Here is a 24,172-nt window from a genome sequence, read left to right as displayed (position 1 = left end):
AGTGTTAGTTAGCAGCACCGTTAGCTTGGACAGTCTGACTATTTGTTTCACCTTCTTGTACAAGCCTCAGAGTGGACCCGGTCACCAGTGAGACATGATGGCACTGACCGGGAGTCCAGTCCAGAGCTTATTAAAAAACATCTTTTTCTTTCATATAATTTGTGCTGATTCCTCATATGATACTAGCATAATTATTATTGGTTCTCTTTAGTAATGCCGCAAAACTAGCACAAGGGGTTTAAGCAAGACTTCAGTGATATTAGGAATTTTGAAACACAAGTTGTGAGACATAGTTTAACAATAGCATAAATTTAATTTAATGAGAGGCTATACCCCATATTTGGCAGTCAGTCAGGACAACACTAACACTCATGTACCTGTTTCACATAACAGTCATATCTGTATCACACCCATTATTTGTGGTCAGAACTACTACTTGGTTGGATTATGGGTTAACACAGTTGAACTGTGATAATCACAATATTTTCCTTCAAGTGGTCACAAGACCCTGATGGACCAGGTTCAATTTCTGTATCATATTCACACATGACATCCAGTAGGATGAAACCACTGTACATAGAGTTTAATGATGTAGTTTTACTTACTGGGCTTCCACAGTGCTCTGCTCCATCTCCTGCTCTCCCTGGGATCTCCCTTTTTGGACTTCCAAGGCCACATTCAGCCTCCTTGACAAGGAACAATTGCTCATCCAGGGCATCTTTCTGAAGCTGCAGCTTCTGCAAGAACCCTGCTGTTGACTCGAGTTCCTTCTCCAGAGCAAAGATGGTACGGTCTTTAGATTTGATTTCATCAACCTATGACAGAATAAAAAAATAATCATACATTTAAAAGACTGCTAAGGGCGAACGATATGTTTTTTGTTTCGAAGTGGCTATTGCCACAGTACTGTGGGACTAACTTTCTCATTTGTCTATTACCACAGAGCTAATCAGTGCCCTCGTTATATCATGTGCAGACTGGTAACCTGTCATCCGGCTGCTACAGTACTGTGGCAATAAGCATCGCACATGCCATGTGCCTATCTGGTTACAGGAAAAGGCTAGGGGACCAGTCCAGCTACGTCCAGACGACAACGCTCGTGGTATTTTTCTTTTGTGGATTCTAAAAGTTCTGTGTCCATACACATATCATTTCAAGAAATATCTGCATCCAGGTGGAAACAGGAAAACTGGGTTAAAACGATGTAATTCGTATGCCACACCTAAATGTGGCGCTGCACACAAACACAGACAGAGCCGCAGGATACACTACAATCACAGACAAATGCAGCAAACATGTGCATGAGGTTTTCTTCTTCTGGTCACGTGGTACTATAGCGTTGTCATTTCCAAAAAGTGGTGTTTTGCTTATCCATATGCTTATCCATCCAACACGAGGGTGGCGTTGTGAGGTTTTTCTGTTCTGGGACCCGTTCTCCAAAAATACCATTTCAGGGCACCGACAACACCGGTGTCATGTGTACGAAAGTCTGAAACAACATTAAAGTTTTGCAGATTGACAAAATTTCGTTGTCGTGTTTACGAAGCGCATACGCCATATATCACCACAGTATTGTGGCAAGAAGATGTTAATGAGTTCATGGAACAGTGTCCATGATTGGCTCTGTGGCAAAAAAAATGTTGTTACAAATGCTAACATCTGATTGGCTCTGTGGCAATAGACAAAGCAATATTTCGGGCCACAGTACTGTGTTAGTAGCCATTGGATTTTGCAGTCTTTCTATTCATTATGACACAAAACATTTACTGTTTAAGTACATCTATTAACATTGTGTCTTGACGATTATAGCCACACACATACTAACTGTATGCAACTTTTTGTACAGAAGCAGCTGATATAAGGGGAAACTAATTTACTAATGTGCTGCTTTCAAGTCTTAGTAAATTATAATTCCCTAAAAATCATGTTTTTGACCGTCTTCTCACACATTCCTAAATAACCACACACTATCAGGGGATGTGACCAAAAAAAACATCAAACCTTCAACCCAAACATTCAGTAAAACATTGTTTTTCATATTCTTATTCTTGGTATTTAGTTGGTAATGGGTGGTTTTGCCTACCAGTCTGCGGATGTCCCTCTCACAGTCCCACTTGATCTTTGAGATCTGCTCTTGGTGCTGCTGGTGCTCCACCCGCAGATCACCAGCCTTCATCTTGTCAGCTTGGATCATGTTACTGAGAGCCTCGTCAGTCTGCTTCTTCGTAGACTTTAGCTCTGCTATCTCCTGGAGGAGCTTTACTCTCTCCTGGTCAAAGAATCGCCGGGCCTCTTCCTTGGCCTCCAGGGTTAGTGCAGTACGCACCTGAAGAGGAACATAAAAACAAATGTGTGTCAATGTGGCTTGACAGAATACCAATATAAATGCTTTCCAAGGTCACTGAGAGTGTGTGCTTGACTGCCTATTGATGGCAACAGCACTTCTGAATGGATGTTTGTACAATGTCCCTCCTATATCAACACAGAATTTTAACAGTATCTGTTTTAACCCAAAGCCTATATTTTATTCGGTGCTGTATTTTTTCTTCTCTTCCCCAGCTTCACCTTACCTTCTCTCCGCTGCCATCACGCATGGCGCTCAGTGCAGCTTTGAGCCTCTGGTTCTCTTGGTCTTTAATTTTGGCATGGCGGGCCAGCTCCTGCTCATGTTGCCGTGTCAGGTTTTCCCTGAGAGCCTGGAGCTCTTTCTGCTTGTCCTCGTGCCACTTGGCCCGCTGCTCCGTTAACATGGCAGTGTGACGGTGCTGCTCCTGCTCTCGCACGCGCTTCACCTCCTGCACCTTGTCGCGCTCCAACTTGCTCACCTTAAAGCAAAGCAACAGCAGGTGGATGATGAATATTTAAAAGAAGGGGAGATTATTTCATATTTTTTAATCTGTGCAGTTTATTTTGTTACAGAATTTTTTGTCTGTGATGACAGAGCAAAAAAAAAGTGATGGCCTAGCTAACATAATATGTTCAGTACTTACAACATCAATATTTAACATGACCACTTGTATGTAATGCATGACATGTAAAGTACCCTCTACACTGCAAAAAAGAAACACCAAACATGTCGAGTTGTGTATTAACTCAATACGTTCTAGTTTCCTCTGTGAATTGACTGTCCTACAGGGTCTGTAGTGTTTATCATTTACTAAGTACTTTCCGCACAGCAGAACATGTAATTACATATTGTGCTGTACATGCATGTACATGTATATACTGCATGATTATGGGTCGTTGTTTAGATCAAGGGTCACTGACAATGTAGATCTGTGGGGCCTTGGTCTGTTGGCTGGATTACAAAACATCCTCCAAAAGACTGTACTCGTTCATTTGAAGGTGAAATTAAAATCTACGTAGTGAACTACAAAGTATATCAAACAATGGAAGGTAAAAGGACATAAGAGGACAGGCCACAAAAAAATAGAACTAAGTCAATACTGTAGAAGGCATTAGGTTACAGATGAGATCCTTTGTTTTTCTTTGAATAGTGTCATACCTTGCATTTTTCTTGGTGTAGCTCTATCTGAATGTCAGTTAGCTTCGACCTGAGATCTTCATTGGCTGCTTGTAGGGAAGAGATGAGCGCTTCAGGCTTCTCGCCCTTCGTACGCCCTTTCTTGGCCATTGAGTCAAACACTGCAGAGAGGCTCTTCGGATGCTTTCATTGAGACTTTACAAAAACTTTCCAAGGTGCTCCCAAGGTTTCCAGTTCCTCCTCTTCCTCATTCTCCTATTAGACACAAGGGCTTTAGGGTAGTGGGAGAGAGACAGAAGGAGACAAACTGAGACCAGGTATTAACTGTTAAGCGATAGAGGAAACAAGGCAGCACAAATGATCAGCAGGTATAATGTGGAATCAGCCAGGCAAATGCCAAGAGGATTAAACACCGGGAGTAAAACATAGAAAGAGAAAAGAATGTGTGATTGTAAACCATGGCCTGCAGATAGAACTGATATGGTCAATTTTCACAGTGATAACTATGTAAAATCTGCGTCTGTGTCTAAAGTCAAACAACTTCAATATTGTGCGATGTCTTGACAGATGGAGGCAGAATCCTGATAGTGCCCATTAGAGATGATTTAATTAAAATTAAAAGATCAGAGAATCAAAGACTATGATGTAAAAGCAGTCTGATTGCTTTCTCAATGTGACTAAAGCTCTTTCAAAACAGTATTCATGCACCTACCACTGAAATGACCTTACTACGTCAAATGTCAAATTGCATCAAAATAAAATAACATCTGGAGGCAAAAATGCAACCCATGTAGACTTTGTGATGATGAGCTTAAAGCGAGTGTTACATGTTTCTCTATTTTACTCAGTCACATTGTCGGAACTAATTAAGTAACAGTGACTTTAAAGTGTAACTTTAACCCCTCGCTAAGTTTAACTCCACCCACTGCAGGATGTGGAAAAGTGCAACACATTCTTGAAGAGGCTGAGACAAGGGTGAGGAGCGTCTGAGGAGGCAAATGTGCATGTGTGACACGTGGTCCGTCTGTTCAGGGTTAATTGCAAGACAGACATTCATGTGGCATCTGTTTAGAATCACAGGCTCTGTGAGGGCTACTTTGGGTTTTGCACTGCTTTACCACCTAAAAATTACCATTTAGGGAAATCAATATCACTTAAAGTGGATACTGTATTTAAAATATTTTTACCGCTTCACTTTGTGCTTTTCCAGTTCCCCGTTTCCTTCAGTTCACTATAGGCCAGGGGGGTCAGACTCATTTTAGTTCAGGGGCCACATTCAGCCCAATATGATCTGAAGTGGGCCAGACCAGTAAAATAACATCAGTGAAAAAAGTTAAATTACATTATGAAAGGGTTTACATGTGTAAAGTTTCCTTAAAAATGTAAATAACATGAACAACCTGAAATTTCCTAAGAAAAATAAATGAAATTTTAACATTATGCCTCAACTCATCTATTTCCCATGTGCCATACAATTTAAAGATTACAGTGGATCTATAAATGCACAAAACATCTAGTAACAGGCAGAATATTGTTGAAATTGCACTTACTTCTCTTATGATGTTTCAGGTTGTTCATATCTTTTCACATTGTTTATTTTTTGTGAAAGGATAGTTTGTAAATGTAAACATTACTCATGTAATTTTACTTTTTAAAAAATGAAAACAAAGAGAAAAATTTGGAATTGTCATTATTTAAAGGTTATTATGATAGTATTTAACTGGTCTGACCCACTTGAGATCAAATGAGGTTGCCTGTGGCCCCTGAATTAAAATTATTTTGACATCCTTGATTGTCAACATCTTCACAGTGTCATTTTTGGTTTTCACAAATTCATCCCATGGGCTGGATTGAACACCTTGGAGGGCCAGTTTTGGCCCAGAAGTTTGACATCTGTGCTGTAGGGGAAAGCACAGGGAACTGACACCCTGTAGTGATCTTCAAACTAACCAGACTTACCCAACTACAACAGTAATCCTGCAGCCATAATGATCAGCCAGACCACTCATGTTACTGTATGACTTTGGAGTTTTAACATATTAGTTCAGATCCACACAAAAAATAAATTTAAAAACAAAGGAAAATGATTGAGGCAGCAGTAAAGGATGAACACTTACAGGGGTTTTGTGGTTCTGAATAGACAATATAATGACTTAAGGTCCATTTTGGAAAAATGGAAGAGGTCTGGCAGACTCCCTCATGGGACAGCTCACCTCTGATTAATGTCATTGTGATTTAGGAAATTACAGCACATTATTCAGCTTTCAACTCAAAACAAGTATGATGCAGGGACATGCAGATGTACAGTGAAGTATACTGCATCAGCATTACATGCAGAAATTCAGTAAACAGGATTAATGTTTGCAAAATGGAATTCAAAGCTCATTCATTTCATGTCAATTTGTGTTATTCACCAACTGCAAATTATCTAATAATTAGGGAAAAGAGACAACTGGGAGGTGGAGTTTTAATATTGGTTATGTAGTCACCTGTGTAGCAAAAAAAAACGGTCTTCACTTATTGCAGAGAAATAACCATATAGCTACAATACTGCAATATATTTCAGATATTAAATTGTTGGATACAGCAGGTCTGATGTTTTCATACTATATCCTAAGAATTCGTCCATTTTAATCATATTATGTCCTACCCCCACGAACATGTTACAACAATATTTAGAGTATAACCAAAGTCACTTGGACATTATATAGAATGCAAAGGAATGTGGTTGATATTCATACAGAGTGACCTACAAAGTGACTGCAGTAACAGGGAAAAGGTGAATTTGGTCCTTTGTTTCACTGTAGAGTTACAATTGAAGCAAACACAAATAGAATCCACAAGTCCGGTCTGCTTGGTCAATAGGCTATAAAACCTTAAAAAAAAAAAAAAAGAAATAGAAAGAAATCCCAGGTGTAGGCTATGCACAGGTCAGAAACAGCCCGACCCCCGCTATATAAATAACAATATTTGAATTCTTTAATTTGTGGGTTTTCAGTGTGTGCTATGAAGTTTGTGTTGGGCTTTGTACTGTATGACTATGGCTAGTAACATAAAAGTTAAGGTTAACTTACTTTATTGTGCCCGTAGAGAAATTCAGTCCATGCATTTACTCATCCTAATACACACAGTACCTAGCATTAGCATTAGCATATAGCAGACATTAGGAGCAGTGAGCTGCCATTGAAGGCACCCAAGAACCAACTCTAGGTCTTTATCAGCACTGTGGTCAAGGACACTGACAGGAGAATTATCATAAATGCACCTGTTCAAAATGAAAAAATCAGAGGACCAAAGGAAAACTGACAGCTAGTGCTAGCAAAACATCTGCTAACTGTAGCATCTGTTCCTCACTGTGGCTGTAGAGTACAAGAAGAGAGACATTTAGGCTGTGGGGACTGAGCGTAAGGATTTATGAAACAGCTCAAGCCCCCAACAAAGAAGTCAGTAAATCGAGACTTTTTTCATGGAAAGAGATGACTGAGACGTTCATTTGCTTGGAAACAGTTAACTGACAAAAGTGTAACTAATTGTTAGCATGAAAACACAAGCAGTTCCTACCACAAAACAGGCTCTGCTAGCAAACTGTACAAAATGGACCCTGAAGTCTTAACCTCGAGTCATTTCCAACTGAAGCAATTGTGTGCATTCTTCTAACATTCATCATGCAACTTACTTATTTTCGCACTTAATTTCTTGATCCTAAAATAGTTTTTATGCCTAAACCCAATCACACATACCATTCTCATAGGCTAAATACAAAGGATAAGGCATTTCTTCAGGTTAACTGTGGCATTTTCTGTGTGCATGTGTGTGTTTTCTGTCTTGTCTTTAACACTCATGTAGGAGTGTGTAGGCTTTCACACAGTGAAATTTAATGTTTTTTTATGTACAAAAAAAAATAACACACATTATTACAACCTTATCATATAGGTACAAAAATGTTGAGAGTTAGAGCATAAATAAATAACATCCAAAATATTTTTAAGGCAAACTCCTAAAAGAGAAATGAAAAGTCATTTTAGTTATTTCCAATGCGTTCCACAATCATTAAAATAATTTGGGTTCTGAACTTAAGACGATCAGTGTATTCTAATGGTTTTTATACGGAGACATATTTCTGAAGAAACACATCAAATGCATCAGCTTATGTGCAAACTGTTTTGATATTATCCTTTTATCAACTGTATGACTGTTTGAATCTAAAACTCTTGGATGTCATTCAATGCTTAATTTATGATTAAATGACTAGATAATTGCTGAATATACCAGATCTTTTAGTGACAGCATTTTTCCCATCAGCACTTTTAGTAGATCTAAGCAGGGCTGGTTTGTTGCTTAACTCTACACTCACGATGAACTATGCATGAAAATGTGTACACACATGCACCTCATGATGACTCAGAGGGAGTTGGATGGTGTCCATTATAATCTCAGAAAGGATGACATAACATTGCTTAAAAGACTTAGAGATGAAGATTAGAGATGAAGCAGTCACCGTTATCACGTTTCATCCACATGGGAGTTAACAGTAGTTCCTATATAGTGCTGCTGCTCTTTTTTAAGCATTATTCATGGAAGATGTCCAAGGAAGCTTTGATGAAAAAGCTTTTCTTGGATCACTTCCTGTACACAGAGTACTCTTTGTCAGCACATTCATCTGAAGAATGGGCTAAGTGACAGTCTTACAAGCTGATTTAATTTCCTTAACACTTAGAGTTATTTTAAATAAAATCTACTAAACAATAAATGTAGAAAGAAGTGTGCATATATAGCAGCAAAAGAATAAACCTAAAACAGAAACAAAAGTCTACAGAAATGTGGAGTCAGGACTTTCTGAAACAACATGAGCTGATGCTGTGACAGTTTGGAACCAGGCCAGAGAGAAATCCTCAATAAATGAAGGAACACTTACTACAGTGGCAGTCATATTGATGTTTCTTTACACGTTTCTCACAGGTTGACAGACACACACAAAATAACACAAAGATCTAGCAGTTTATAGCACTGGACTGCAAATTCTGCTGTGAAAACTGTTACCAGCTGAAACAAAGATGAGCTAGGCACTCCCCTCTGATGTGTTGTTGTGACTTTTTCAAGACAGAAACCAAGAAAAATACTTAAGGTACTTCTCTTGATTAAGTATGAAAGTATAAATAGGATAAATGGCACTGAAATGTCACAGATCAACAGGCATTTCAATTACTACAGTACTTGACTTCAGCACCATATTCTTTTATTATTAGAGCTGTCATAGAAATGTGTTTATTTGCTCAGTAACATATAAAACAATCAGACTGAATGTCATCACAGTCTATGATCTCATATAGTACCAGCCACTTTCTTTTATTTCATTTTGAACCAGCTGATAATAGATCTTATTTAGAAAACATAAGCAAATCTCTTCACAAATGCATGTTACTGATCATTTAACCAACATTTCAGCAACACATATTATCTAGAGTAAACTGACTAACATGTTGAATATAAATGTAGAGAAGGCAAGGCTTCAACCCAGGCTTTGGAAATGGATGCGCTATGTAGGTTTGTAAATAAGAAACAACATAGAAAGAATCAGAAAATTTACATTTATAATATACCTTATTTTTATACAATTTCTGCAATAAGACATAAACCACTAGTTCACAATAATTCAGTGCAAAGTATGTAATTAGTTAATATGAAAGTTGGCTTCTGCACACTTCACACTCCAAACTTTTAGTGTAAATTAGCAACATCATTTTGACTCCTTGGATATCAATCCAACCTCCTGACCAGGTGAAGATCCAAGCAAGATCCAAAAAGTTACGTTAATTAAAATTTTAAAAATGCAAACATCACCCTTGGTTTAACTAGTCAATATAGAAGTATAACTGAGTTACATCATTATTATAGTTGTCTATTATTGTCAGGGATAAACCTTCTATATAAAGCTGCTGGTGTCCTGTAAACCTTCACTTATGCTCCTCTTAGGTTATTTCATGTTATGTAACATGCAACTGTCATACTCATCTGTAAGTGACCACCATCTGTAATGCTTCGTTATATGACCTATTTATAGCATACTGTACACATTTCTATTCTTTCTCGTCCATTATTCTATATTTCCTGTTGTGACGAAGAGCACACTGCAAAAATCAAAATCTTACCAAGTGTATTTTTCTTATTTCTACTCAAAATATCTCATCACACTTAAAATAAGACATAATCACCTAAAGAGTAACTTTTCAGTGAGATATAAGAACTTATTTTTAGACAATAGATCTTGAAAATTTTATTTCAAGAAATCTTACCAAGATCATTTTCACTTGTTCCATTAGCAGATTTTTTTTTGCTTGAATTAAGCAAAAAATAAAAAATAAAAAAAATCTTGAATTTAGCAAAAAAAATCTGCCAATGGAACAAGTGAAAATTATCTTGGTAAGATTTCTTGAAATAAAATTTTCAAGATCTATTGTATAAAAATAAGTTCTTATATCGCACTGAAAAGTTACTCTTTAGGTGATTATGTCTTATTTTAAGTGTGATGAGATATTTTGACTAGAAATGAGAAAAACACACTTGGTAAGATTTGGATTTTTTCCAGTGTTGGACTGATATATTGCAGAAGAGTTAATTCTGAGCTAGTGGGAGGTACGAATTTAACTAATTTATGTTTTTTAGCTTCATCAGTGGCAGGCGCAGTAGTACCAGGAAGCAAACCCCACTGAATTAACACTGCAAGTACAAACATTCACTGAAAAAAGTGTTGAATTTATTGTATACATTATATCTGTGTTATGATATGGCATCAGCAGACAGACAGTTGACAAAAAATTCAACCAGTCAAAATTACACTGCTGCCATAATCTCTATGTGCTGTGTCAGACTATAGTTTACATTGTAGCACAGTATAGTATAGTAATTGTGGCACTAAAGATGCTTCTTGAATGGTCCAAACAAGATCAGAACCACCACAGTTTGTTCTGAAACTTGTATCAACACACATCAAATGTAACTGGCCTAGCACAACTTCTACTAATTGTATACATTTACAAGGTATCATTACATCACCAGTTCACCAGATTAGAAGAAATGTTGTGAGATCAGTATCAAACATTATTAATGCTCAATGCTGTACACATTTAAGTTGATGTAAGCAGTGTTTTAGTTGAAAAGGATAGGCAAAAAAATAAGCTTTTGTTTCTAGCCTATTCCTTTTTTGGTTTTTATGTTTATTACGATTGATGTACTGAGTACAATGATTGATGTAAAACCAAAAATAAATTCATTAATTCACTCATTCATTCATTCATTCATTATGAGATTTAAAGGGTACCTGTAGTGAATTTTCATTGCTAGCTATTTCAAAAGACCATGTATAATACTAGCGCTTCCATCAGGTAACTTACATCATAGCCCGTTGTCAAGTACATGCGAGTACTAATTCACTGCTCTGTCAGTCATTCATGGTCAGTGATATGTTGCCTCCTTCATGGGCTGTTCCAGCTCCAGTAATGACACTAACATTGTGTTGTCTGATTACAACACAAGTAATCCACTTTTTGTAGAATCTGGTTTACTAAAATTTTTTGATATTGTATATTTAAAAACAATGGAATTTATGTTTTGCGTTAAAAGTAAAAACCTTCCTTTTTGTATTCAGAAAATTTTTAAGTTAAGAGAAGGACATTATAATTTAAGAGGGATGTTTGTGTTTGAAAAATGTAAAGTAAGAACAAACGTTAAATATCACAATGTTTCAGTTATTGGTGTCAAGCTATGGAACGAATTGAAGGATGAAGTGAAATTGTGTAGCTCACTGTTGAGTTTCAAAAAGAATTTAATTTGTCAAATTATGAAGGGCTATGAAAGTAATATGATTACAAAATGATTTATAACACTGACTGTAGTATAATTTGTGTTTAAGTATTTATCTGCTGCAACTTCAGGTGTGGACTAAGGATGTGAATAGGAGAAGCAGAAATAAGCCTCCGGCTTCAGCTTCTTCCTTTTTCAGTTACAAAATGTGTTAATTTTATGTTTGTTTGTTTTTTAATATGTATGTGTTTTGTTTTGTTGTTTTTTTTTTATATGTATATGTTTTGTATTTTGTATTTAACTGAAATAAACATTCATTCATTCATTCATTCATTACCTGGGCTGTGATGGACTGGTTACTGACCCCGTGCAGCAGACACCAGTCTAGGATGAAACATTATCGGATCAAATAGGTGACCATTTACACCCATTTCCTCAAAATCACTATAGTTTACTTCTTGAACACGTCCTTTCAACTCAATCTTGCTCAATGACTGCTGTGTGTTTACTTGCACTCAATCATATAGAGACAATGACAGGTCCATCACTTCTGGTTGGAAATGGCTCATCCCCATAGGTTCTGCCCCCTTCCGTAATTCACGTAATAAAAAGGTCCAGCGTGATGCATTTATGGTGATTTTTTTACTGAACTGCAACTCTCTTGCTTATAAGTAATGCACAAAGTACAATTAAAAGTCATAAGCATGACCAGTACAGGTACACTTTAAGTGCAGTAAAGCAATGCCAATGCTGACTTTCATTTTACTTCAATTATTTATCACCTTTTGGCTACGAACATGGTTTCTTACTGAGGAGGCTGCGGGTGCTGATAATTGCATTTTCACTAACTCTCTCTGCACATTTTAACAGAGGGATGTAGACTCATGTCTTTTGGATGTGTCCCATGGAGTGTGATGTGACAGTCAACGGTGAGAGGCAAGTCATTTTTACATGTTTGTCAATTTAAAAGATAATTTTATATTATTTTTAACTGTAATTTAATTGTAAATCTGTTGAAGTATCAGAGTGTGATACATTGCTACATAGACTGCACATCTGGAAGTCATACTATTCACATTCTGTTCAGTCACTGAAGATATCTCTGCAGCTTCAACATGACCAGACTGTAGGGATTTTCACTTCTTTAAATACTTTTTCACCTCCCCAAGGTGAAATATGTCTAGGTAATGAATACTTTAGTGTTGGTGATGCATATCACGTGCAATGAGAAATTGCACGTTTCAACAAAAAACTAGATGTTACTTTACTGCAGACCTGTAGACTTTAATAAGGCACGCCCATCCAAGACTGATGGTCTGGTATGAATATCTGACATCTTTTGCATTAAGAAAAGATTGTTCTTTCTCATGTTTCATTTCTTATCTCACTGTAATGACTTTTTAAAGAAGAAATATTACAAATAGCTCCTTTAAGGTATAAAACTTAATGAAACTCTGATATACATGTAACTGCTTCCTGAATATTCATTAAATTACCATATATTATAACATAATATACACTACTGAGCTAAAGTCTTAGGCCACATTTAACTTTGTTTTGGCAGGGCTGAATGAGCACATACATTTACTCCTCACTCTCTTTTCTAGAGATACAACAAGAAAACACAGAAAATATGTACAAAACCTTAAAAGACACATCACACTGAACTAAAGTTCTGAAGGTTAAAGTGATGATTTAATGTGACCCCTAACCCCATGACAAGAAGCAGCATAAACAGTTAGAAACATCTGACATGTGTTGAATGAAATCTGGTATAAAATATTAGAAAATTCATGCAATAAATCTCGTATTGTCAAAAGAGTAAAAGACATGTTAGGTGCAAAGGGAGGTCAAACTAAATGCTACCTCTTTGGTTTATAAGAAATGTTTTTTCCCTGAAACATTCTTCCTAGCCTGTACATCCAGATTGGACATTAATACAAAAACTGAGACATGCAATTATAACTTCATTATAACTAATAATCAAATATAATAATAATAATAATAATAATAATAATAATAATAATAATAATAATAATAATAATAATAATAATAATAATAATAACTTTACTAAGCCAACAAACCTAATTCCTTTTACACAGTACTGTACAATATAATGTAGTATATTATAGTAAGACAATGGAGCCTGGAGAGTCATCTGTTCAAGTCCTTCATTCTGTTTCCTCCACCCGATTTATTCTTTGGCTGGTCAAGCTCAATAAGAGTGGGTTGTATCAATGCATGCTAACTCATGATTCATCTCTCATTGAAAGCATCATTGTCATCATCATCACCATCATCATCATAGCTCACCATGACTACTAATGCTGTATTAACCTACAAAGCGTCGCCAGCAGCCGCATACTGAGGAGTTACCAGATATGAATTCACAGGCAATCTGATTACTGTCATATTCCATTTTCAGAACTCCACATAATCCGCCAGCTAGTCAGAGTGCACACAACACACCCACAGACAGGCATCACAGGTGAATCTGAGCCCGCCCCCAGATGTTAGCAGCTTCCGACTGTTTTATTTGGGCTTACAGTTCTATTTTTACATTCCATTAGCCTCATAGCATAATTGCCAAAGTCATACATTATATGGACAAAAGTACACATTGAATTCAGGTGGGATATGAACTACAAAACAATAATGACAAATGCCATAATATAGTTTTATATGGTGATAAATATCAATATTGATTATCAATATTGATGTTTATATATCAGATCAGCATGAACAGGACATCTTACAGCTGTAACCATGATGTGTTCCAATATTTTTGTCCATATAGTTTAGAAACATCAATATTTCCTTTTTAAGTTTAATGGGAGATTTTTCTTCCTAAGTGAGATGTGAAGAAAGCTAGATGGTTAGTTGTGGTAGAAAATTATTATTTACAGTCAGAGCATGAAAAATATTTTAGAAATTTAGAGTTAGAATATTTAAAAAGTCATAGTCATGGATAAAAAAAAATCAAAGTTGAGAGAAATAAAGTAAAAACCATCTCTGAGGCATTTTGGAAGCAAAGATAATTTAAATGAAACTAACAATTGCAATGATATTTATCACAATATAAAACTATATTATGACATTTGTCATTATTGTTTTGTGTCCCAGAACCCTGTTAGAAAAGAAACACCTGAATTCAACATGTCCCAATACTTTTGTCTATATAGTGTATGACTTATGCTATGAGATTCAGTGCTTTCACAGTGTAACAGTGATCTATGGGAGCTTAAATGATTTCAGGGCTGACGTTAATTTCACTGTGTTGTCTTCCTGCTGATGAGATTAACAAACAGCATGAGCCTGTCTCAAACCTTTGGGTTCCTGTCACTTTATTTCCCATGGGAAAACCCAGGAAATACTCTTGCTCAGCATCTCTTTTTCATATGATAGGCTTTTTATAGGAACATCATTAATATTTAAGCTCAGGATGTTATAGCAGCAGATTTTTCTTGCTTAGAAAAAGGGCTTTTCTCCATCACCTGCAGAAGGTGGATGGCCAATTAAAGCTTAATTATCAGCTTTAGCAGTGATGGGAAGTTTTACTTATTCTGTTTAGGCGGTTTTTCCAACCAAATGCTTTGCAAATTTTAACAGAATTTTTAGAAAGTTGACAAAAGAAAATGCAAATTTATGCACCTATTATGTGAACATTTAGAGCTAGTTTTCAGCATTACCATCATTACCTTGGTTTAAAACTTTTCCTGTTAAATATCATATATTACTACCCGGCTGCAGTGAGAAGCTGACAGACAGAAGTAGTAGAAGGTAGTCAGTATTTGCTAAAACCTGAAGCTAGTCTAAACTGTTGCCCCTAAATTGAACCCCTGAATTATATAGTTTGTCAGGTTCTTCTACAATTTGTCAAAACATTTGTGTCTGTAGCTCATTGTTGCAGTTTTCCATCTACAACGGAATTCCTGTTGATTTAGAGTGAATGTTTACACTCTTTTTAATGACTGAAAAATCAAATAAATACAACTGGATGAAAATACTCCTACTTTACCTGCCATGGTTCCAGCAAAAATAAATATGACTAGTGTGTTGACCCATGGGGATCCACGGGTTCTAGATGTGTCTATTTTTTATGCTGTTGTGTATTTGTGCATGCTATACACATTTGTCCTGCAGTCACCACCAAAGTGTTCTGGGTATTGCAACATGATTGTAGGCTATTATATTCCAAAAATACTAATATCTCCCGAAATATTGGTCCTATTAACTTGCAATTTTCACTAGTCTGTTCCTCGACCAAAAATACATAAGTATACCAAATTGCAGCAGTCAGCTCTTTCTGGATTTTGTGTGAATCCCCAGACACACATACAAGTACACACACAGAGGCCACTTGGCTTTTATAATATAGATAATACAGAATTTATCTAAATGAACTAATCTTATTGTATAGATTAAATTGTTGCTAATTCCTCCTTTTTATACACTTCAAACTACTGACACACACATCACATTTCTCATCAAAAAATAGAATTAAATAATAAACATATATAAATATATAAGAAAACCCAAAAACTATGGACCAAAAAGCATGGATAGTGATAGCAGCTTTGAATTTTTTTTTTTTTTCCAAACCATATCAAAAAAAATAATGCAACAGTCAAATTCAACACTCCTCCTGTTCTACAAACATAAGTAAAGAAAGAAACTAAATCAAAGACAAACGTGTCGGAGTGCCTCTACCTTTGTCAGTTCTCCCGGTTCTGTCAGTAGGAACATCCAGCTGTGTGCAAACCCACTACACTGACAAGCATCGTTTCACAAAGCTGGGGATGGTTTTTAACAGACTCCTAAGAGATCTCCAATACTCAAGAACATTAATCTCATTTCTACTCTACTGTCCTGCCAGAAAGGGTTTAAAGTCCTGGGTCTTGCAGCTGCTGTTTACAGTATTCCTTTAAGAACTAGAGGGAGGCTCAAGCAGGACATACTGGCAACCCTTAAATTATAACTGCAACAACTAACAATAGCAATATTATATTTCTAACATCTGTGAAAAAAAAAAAAAAAAAAAAAAAAATTCTTTCTCTCCGGTACACATGGATTGTACTGTTAGAAAATAAGATCACTCAAAATAAAGCCCTGGTTTGGATGATAAATGAAAATAATAATAAAAGCCACATTGAGAATGAACATGCAGTATAATTATGTTCTAATAATAAACCAAAAGAACACATTCTACCTTAAAAAACAGCATAAAGACACTTCCAGTGTTTAAGGTGGATAAAATTGCTGAAACTGAAAATAATCTATTATCACAGTATATTTTTATATACATTATAATCTCTAATATTCATAATTATGTTTTTATTTTATGTATAATCATGAGAAATATTACTACAGTCGCTCAAACCTGACTTCCTCCTCTTCTTTTTTTAGCAGGTGGCATCCAGCTTTAAGGTGCATTACTGTCACCTCTGACTGGAGTTAATACCCCTCAACTAAAAAGCCCACGACAGACAAAACAAGCACCGGCTCTGACAAAAGCCTCTTTTTTTTTTGTTTTTTTTTAACCATATGGGAGGGAGTGGGGGATATTCTGATGGTTGCAATCTGTCACTAAATATTGTACAGTGAACCTTTAAAACAAACAAGAATATAAAAAATAAGAGCTTCATGTAACATAAAACCTTCACCTGAAGCCTGAACAGTTAAGGCTTAAGGGCATCTGTGGATGAATGAAAGGCAGGCTTTGAATAACAATAAAAAAAAGTCTGTTACAACTGAAGGGACATGTATATCTGTCTGAACAAGCAGCAGAAGGGAGCACACCAAACACTGAGGAGAAGGGGAAGTCAGACAGAGGCACTGCAGCGAGCTGAGTGGCCTATTTTCCCTCTTCTCCGCTGTGACTATGAGTGTTCAAATGTATGTGTGTCTGTGCATGAGTCACAGTGCTGGTGTATAAATGTGAGCTTATGTGTATTAAATGCTACAACATGAAGCACACTGGCACCATGACCCACTTTTGACTTCTAAGATATCAAAATTAGGTTTCAGTCCCGGATTTTCCAGACAGAGTCTATGACGATACGAGTGGAAGGGGAAGCTTTGCTGCCTTTTGTCTGCAGATATATTATTTGCTATTAATAGTCTACAAAGACAAGGATTTTGATTTTATATACAGTATATTCATATACTTCACAGATTGTTCTGTATTGTACAAAGATGCACCAGAGATATAATATGTGGCTATTAACATCTTTCAAAGGTTTTTTCCACTGTATAATGGCTTTTTGTATTGATTTGGGAACATGTAAAAGCTGAGAAAAGACATGAGTGGGCATCGCAGGCTCTAAACGAGGAGAAGCCGAGAACACGATTGATTTCTGTCCTTTTCAGATCTAAAATAATACTTCAACCTTGAGCCAATATTTTCTACAGCAGTACTATGTGACAGCCATTTCGCAGTCAGCTCTACAGCTGTACCATGACTTGGGTTAGTGTTACATTTGAGCTGATGGAGTGTAGTTTGTATTTCAGCCACATGTGGAACATAGTGATTAGAAAATGTCAGTCAGTCAGTCATCTTCTGAACCGCTTTATCTCCAGACGGTCACCGGAGCCTATCCCAGCTACCTATGGCCGAAGGCAGGGTCCAACCTGGATGTGTCGCCAGTTCATCGTAAAGCTGGTGAAAATTTTTTTTTGGCGTGACGCAGTATCCAAGTCAGTTTTCACTATATTTCACTGCACTATAACCACATATCACCACTAGGATACACCAAAGTACATACACCACTATTTGAAAATATGAATTTCAATTAATATAAAAATACACAGCATGTGCTTTCAGTCATGGATTTTTTTATATGTGAATTTCACCTGTCTATCCTTCAAACATACACATTTTTCTTTGACTCTGTTGTTAAAGTCAGGCATGTCCCCGACAAGTGTCTTTTCCACTGATAGTATGGATAATGCATTTAGACCACTGGTGAAGGTAGTGGGGGTAGATCGCATGGCATTAAAAACAGAAAATCCGTAAAAGGGCTAAAACATAATGACAGTACCACTCATGCTGGGAATCGATCCCACGCTCTCCCACATTGGAGTCAGTCTCGTTAACCACTTAGATGTTGCTCACTAGTATTACTTACGGACCTATTCGCTGATTCCATTTCTGAGGAAGGTCTTGATTCTTTTTGGGGTGCGACATTTACTCCTGTGGGTGGTGCTTAGGCGCAAATTTTTCTGGTATTGAGGAGGGTCTACTGTGAATTATGGTAAACGGAGGGCCTTGAAAAAAGATTTTTGCCCCCCAAACAGGAAATACTGCTCATTAAGTGACTGAAAACATTTACTGAAAACAATAACTACACTTGAATGCAGATTATACACAATACTCACAGGCTGAATCATGTACAGGTCATTTATTTAAATGTTAATATGTTTGTAAAATCATTTTATGTGATTCCTATCACCTTCTTCATGGGAGACAGGTGGGGCAGCATCCTAGCGCCCTCTATTGATGAGCCGCCACTGCATATAGAGATGAACAACCAATCACTCTCACATTCACACTTGACCAATAATCCTATTAGTGCGTTTCTTTGGATGGCGGGAGGAAGCTGGAGTACCCGGAGAGAACCCCCCCGGTCTTTCTTGCTGTGAGGCGACAGTGCTAACGACTGCACCACCCTGCCACCCCGACTAGATACTGCTCCCTTTGAAATGACGTCTTATTGGAAATGTAAAGACTGACTTTGACCTGATGGGATTCATCCAAACGACACTGAATGCAGACCTCCAGTGCGTCATGCTCTTGGGATGGTTAACCCAAACATGATAAGAGTGAAGGACATTAGCGACAGGACTGCCCACAGCCTTCCCTCCTCCCCTGAACCCTCTGCTCCACATCACCCAGGACCCCTAAAGCAGGCTACTCTGGTCCTCGAGGGCCGATATCCTGCATGTTTTAGCTGTTTCCCTCCTCCAGCCAACCTGGTTCAATCAATGCTCAAGCTCTGCAGATGCCTGATAACAATGTAATGGCTTCCAGGTGTGCTGGAAGAGGGACATCTCTAAAACATGCAGGATATCGGCCCTCAAGGACCAGAGTTACCTACCCCTGCCCTAAAGGATGTCTCCATCACAACCAGGGATCCAGAGACCCCCCATATCCCCCTTCATGCTCCATGTTAACAGGTCACCAAGTTGTCCCTAAAAAAACACAAGGCACTACTATGTCCCCATCACAACCTAGAAATAACCTGACCATAACCTGATGCTACAATTGAATAAAATTGAACACAATTGACCTACAAAGGTCAATCTTTCATTGCAGAGGTACATTCTGGCAGACTGGTATCTTCCACACACTTCAGCTACTGGAAAGTGCGAAAATGACCCCGAAATCAGCAGAGCCTTGTGTTCCTCTGTAACACTAATATTAACTCCCAGCCTAATCCTCCTGACCCTAAAATAAACCACCAACCACCTGGTGGATTTTAGGAGGTTCAAACTAATTTTCCAAACTGATCAGTATGATGACACAAGACAGTTAAGGTACAGATACAAAATCTTAACTTGTTGACATATTTACAGGAGATGGTATGTAAAAGCTGTTCTGGTGGAAAAATCCTAAAGTTTCTACTCCAACCTCCTCCATTTGATTGAAGCAAAGCAAAAATACAGCAAACTACATAGAATACATTCATAATATTAATAATATTTCTGTTTTTTCCAGAAAATGCAGTAGCACTGGTTTCTGTGTTGATCTACATGCAACAAGATTAAGAATCCAATCCATGATGGGTCACTACAAAATTCTTTTTTTTTTTTTGTGCATCTATGATTTATATAAAGTTCTTTTGACGTCATCCAATCAAAGGGCTGGAGGACATTTTCAGATATCATATAATAGGTCTCCTTTTCCAAAGGCTTAGCTACTCTTAAAATGAAATCCAGTTAATGTGTTTAAGACATTACATAAAAATGATCAAGTCAGATGGATTTAAAGTCCACGGTCCAAAATTTGCCTAAGACCTCGTCAGAACGATCTGTACTCTGGGATTCTTCTTCTTTCTTTTTACTTTGTTATAGTCTTCTATTAAGTAAGCACATCCTTGAAGTCTTTTCCCTTTCTGTTAATCCAGATTATGTAATCCAGTCAGAAAATTTAGTCATACTGATGCCAACTCTGCCCTAATGTCACTGAGTAACTTCGGTTTAATCAGTCTGGGATGTGGACGTGATGTAAGTCGGTACAAAGAGCCGTCGCATCAGCTGCCGTGACGCCCCTCTCTGCTGCTCTCCTGTTTGTTTTAGGATTATGTTTGTCTGCTTCTGAGTTCAGATCAGAATTGACTCCTAATCCATCCGTCTGAGATCCAATACCAAAACCTGAAATAATTCCTATGGCAGGAAAAGTGCATTAAAGGCACATCTGCTGCACAATGTTAAACTGTGAATTAAACCAAAATGTTTGTCCTTAGAAAGTTATAATGTAACACAACTAAAATCCTATCTAAACCTTCTAGTTCAATGTGATTCCAGTTACCTTCAGTGTGTAATATTTAGTGAAATCTCATGGTAAAGCTGTGGCTTGCAACAAACTGAATATCCCTTTCCTCACGCTCTAGTACATAAGCAGGAATTTTCATTTTTTATTTTTGCAGTCTTTCATTAGAGCCTGTTTTTTATGTTCTCTGGGTATTCTGTTAAAGAGCTTTATTTTAGCATCATGGATCAAAATGTCCTTTATTATCTATCAGCGCATTTATCAGTATTATATCTTTACGGAAACACAAGACATGCTCATGTAGGATTTAGGTGGATTTTGGACAATCACAAGTTCATAGTTATGTGTTTTTTAGTGCATAAGCGCATCCAAATTTTTATCAGTGTAATTATCATTATTATCTTTAAGGAAACACAAGACATGTTCATGAGGCCTTTGCCTGTGTTTTCAGGTTGTACAAAGTCTACCCTGAGACACTCAGATTTTGTCTTATCACAAGTGTTTTCAGACAGGTAGGAGGGTCAAAATGTGACTGACAGCTATAATTTCTTAGTTCAGATTTTGTCAGATCAATGTGGAAGCCTGAAAAGCAGTGTCACTTTTCCATCGTAGACTGAAATGAAATCAGGTTCATCTAGCTTTGTACTTTAACCCATAAAGACCCAGTGCTACTTTTGTTTCAGTTCCCAAATTAATATTTCTCTATATTTAACCTTTCTTAAGTGATTTATTACCATTCATTGTAATATTATCCTCTGTATTTTTAAGTGAAAATTAGGTATTTTCCTGCATTTAGTTAAGTAATTATGTAGATGTTCATAAATGCTCAGAGTAAAGTTAAGGGGTATTATACCAGAAACAGAGAAAAACTGAGGAAACAGTAACTTTTCAATAAATCTATCATTAATTGAACATAAACCAAGTGTCTCCATCCACTGTCATTAATCCAACTCCATGGGTTTTACTGGTGAATCAATGTTGTAGAAGATGACAGTGTTTCCATGTTCACTACGGAGTCTCTGAAATGGGTCACATCTGATGACCATGAAAAAATGACAAACTGCATTTTACACCAATTATTTACATGTATTTATAGGATTAGTGGATCATCAGCAGATGCTTTTGGTCACTGGTGGATGTTTGGATCTTTATGGGTTAATATAGAGCTGCAGAAGGAAGGTTTCAAAGTCTACCATTTTCCCCTCTGATTTTGACTCCTGCAGCTTTAAGAGGATATTACCTCTGCACTCAGACATTGTGGGTGATGTTAATGCACATTAACGTTGAATCTGACCTTCTATAATACGCAAAAATGTAATCAGTTCAATAGAAACATGGCAGACCTCATGGATGGCAGCCTGCTCCCCCTGTAGATGTGAACTCATTCTGAATAATGAATCTAATTTCGACGTGATTATGCATTAAAGAAAACATAACTATTAATATTTGATTCCATTTCTACAGTTTGAATGTCTGAAATCAACCTAAATCTTACACCCTGGACTTTTCATGCTGCAAATTTTTTGTTTTTGTCTGTGTGTCTGTGGCAGGCACCCTTACCAAATTCCTAATTCTTAATTCAGTCATGTGACATTGTTAACCCTTTCATGCATGAATTATGAGAGCCTTAGTCAAGATATTTTTCCTGAGTGTTTTTAATTCCTCTTTAGGCATGAAAAAAACGATGCAATCGAGTTTTTTTGTTTTTTTTTAAGGAGTTGCAAAAAGGTCCACTCAGCCGGACACCATGCATTTAATTTTTCAAGCAAAGAAACATGTATTTAAGACCTAATATCAGTAAGTGATATGGAAAACTATGCAAAAAAAAAACAACAAAACATTTTTAATGCTACTAATCAGATGTTTTCCCACATTTTATCATACTCTAATACTAGTTATTATTCACCTCACGGAGATACTATGCAAAAAAAAAAAAAACAAACCTGTTTTGTTTGTTGATTTAGACTAAAACATGTCACTGCAGGTCAGGTTTATCAAGAACAGCATAGTTACAGTAATGACATGAACTGCACTGTATGGGATGATGCATAAGTGTCCACTGTGTTGGCTGATATGGAACTAAAACAACAAAACCTATGAATATTCAAGACAACAGCTTTGAACAGCTGTCCACTGTAGTGACCACGATGCATGAAAGGGTTAATATGTTTCCATGTAATTGATAATTAATTTCAGCTGAATGCCTTTTCTTTGTGCTATAAACCATACACTGACTTCTATATTGATATTTTTGAGAAGATAAATACAATGCAATAAGTAGCCTACAGTTTCTGCTCATTTTTACAGCTTTAAATTCACTTAGTTACATTCAGATACTCTAGCTATGGATCGATTTCTTTCAGATCAATGTTTTCATGGCTCTTCTATTTTTTTCCACCTATTAAATCTATAAACTATTAACTCAGATCCAGTCACCAGCCTACATCTGTGCTGACCCTAAAACAATACTGTAAGGAATGGCCTTTTTCCAGCGGGAGTGATGTGTGTAAATGAGGCCAGTGGAACACCCTGAGGCAGAACTAGGCCCAGCCAGGCCATTCCGAGTCTGCCATCCCAGTCAAACACCACTGCGGAATCCTCGGAGAGAGCAGAGAGGAGCCCTTCAGACCGGCGTGTCCATGAACGCGTGATGTCTCGTCAGGGAGGAAAATGTGCGCACACGGCGTAACGATATGCGCAATTAAGAGGAGCAGCCGACGCTTCACCTGAGGCCAATGCAACAACAACTTAGCGCACAACAAGTCCGGTACCGAAAGGCGAGCAGCCTGCGCACAGATCCTGCACAGATCCTGCACACGGAGGATGCGCCATGCAGTGTGAGCATCCGTGTTTAGAAGATGGCAATCCCCCAGCGGACATACGCTTCATCCCCGTCGTGTTTAAAGGGCTTTGCTAGTGAAGGCCAGACTCTGCCACTTCCGATCTGCAGCCTGAGCCAATTGCACACAGTAAAAGAAACCACAAAAAAAAAAAAAAAAAAAAAAAACAACCCACACTTTTACGCGTCCGTGTTATCTGTCACGATGGTGCCATATTGCGCTAATGTTGTTTTTGACAGTGAACCCCCCCCCTAGTCCAGTGTGGATCCTCTCATCCTGACTCAAACCAACAGGCCTGCTAGTCTGTCAGCCCCTTCACCAACGATGTTTCACCCCGAGCGGAGAAAACATCCCCAAATCTTACCTCGTAAACGATGCGCATCGTGCGTCAAGACCTAATCCGTGTAAAATCGCGCCCATGCCATGTTCGCTTTTGCAAAGAAAATTCGTCTCCTCTGCTCCGATCTCAGCATCAGCAGCAGTCGGTACAATGAAGCAGTGATGGCCGGTGGTGATGATGCTGGGAGCCCCGCCCTCCTCTCCATATGCGGCCACAAT

At 37.4% G+C, this 24,172-nt stretch overlaps 1 protein-coding gene across 2 annotated transcripts in view; it reads right to left on the bottom strand.

The window, feature by feature from the left end:
* jakmip2 (janus kinase and microtubule interacting protein 2) overlaps positions 1-24,172 on the bottom strand; it is a 52,850-nt gene extending 28,678 nt beyond the window's left edge. The window contains exons 1-5 of one of the 2 annotated variants that reach the window (XM_030153972.1): positions 23,979-24,172; positions 3,506-3,755; positions 2,571-2,825; positions 2,084-2,326; positions 606-815 (exon numbers count right to left, since the gene is read on the bottom strand). In XM_030153972.1, coding sequence (XP_030009832.1) covers positions 606-815; positions 2,084-2,326; positions 2,571-2,825; positions 3,506-3,634 — 837 coding nt within the window. In that variant the 5' untranslated portion in view covers positions 3,635-3,755; positions 23,979-24,172. Of the gene's footprint in view, positions 1-605; positions 816-2,083; positions 2,327-2,570; positions 2,826-3,505; positions 3,756-15,994; positions 16,129-23,978 lie in introns of those variants that run through there. The other variant, XM_030153973.1, reaches the window with a different exon arrangement.

Source organism: Sphaeramia orbicularis, chromosome 14 (genome assembly GCF_902148855.1).
Source record: "Sphaeramia orbicularis chromosome 14, fSphaOr1.1, whole genome shotgun sequence".
Lineage (NCBI taxonomy): Eukaryota > Metazoa > Chordata > Actinopteri > Kurtiformes > Apogonidae > Sphaeramia > Sphaeramia orbicularis.
This window is presented reverse-complemented; position numbering and strand designations above follow the sequence as displayed.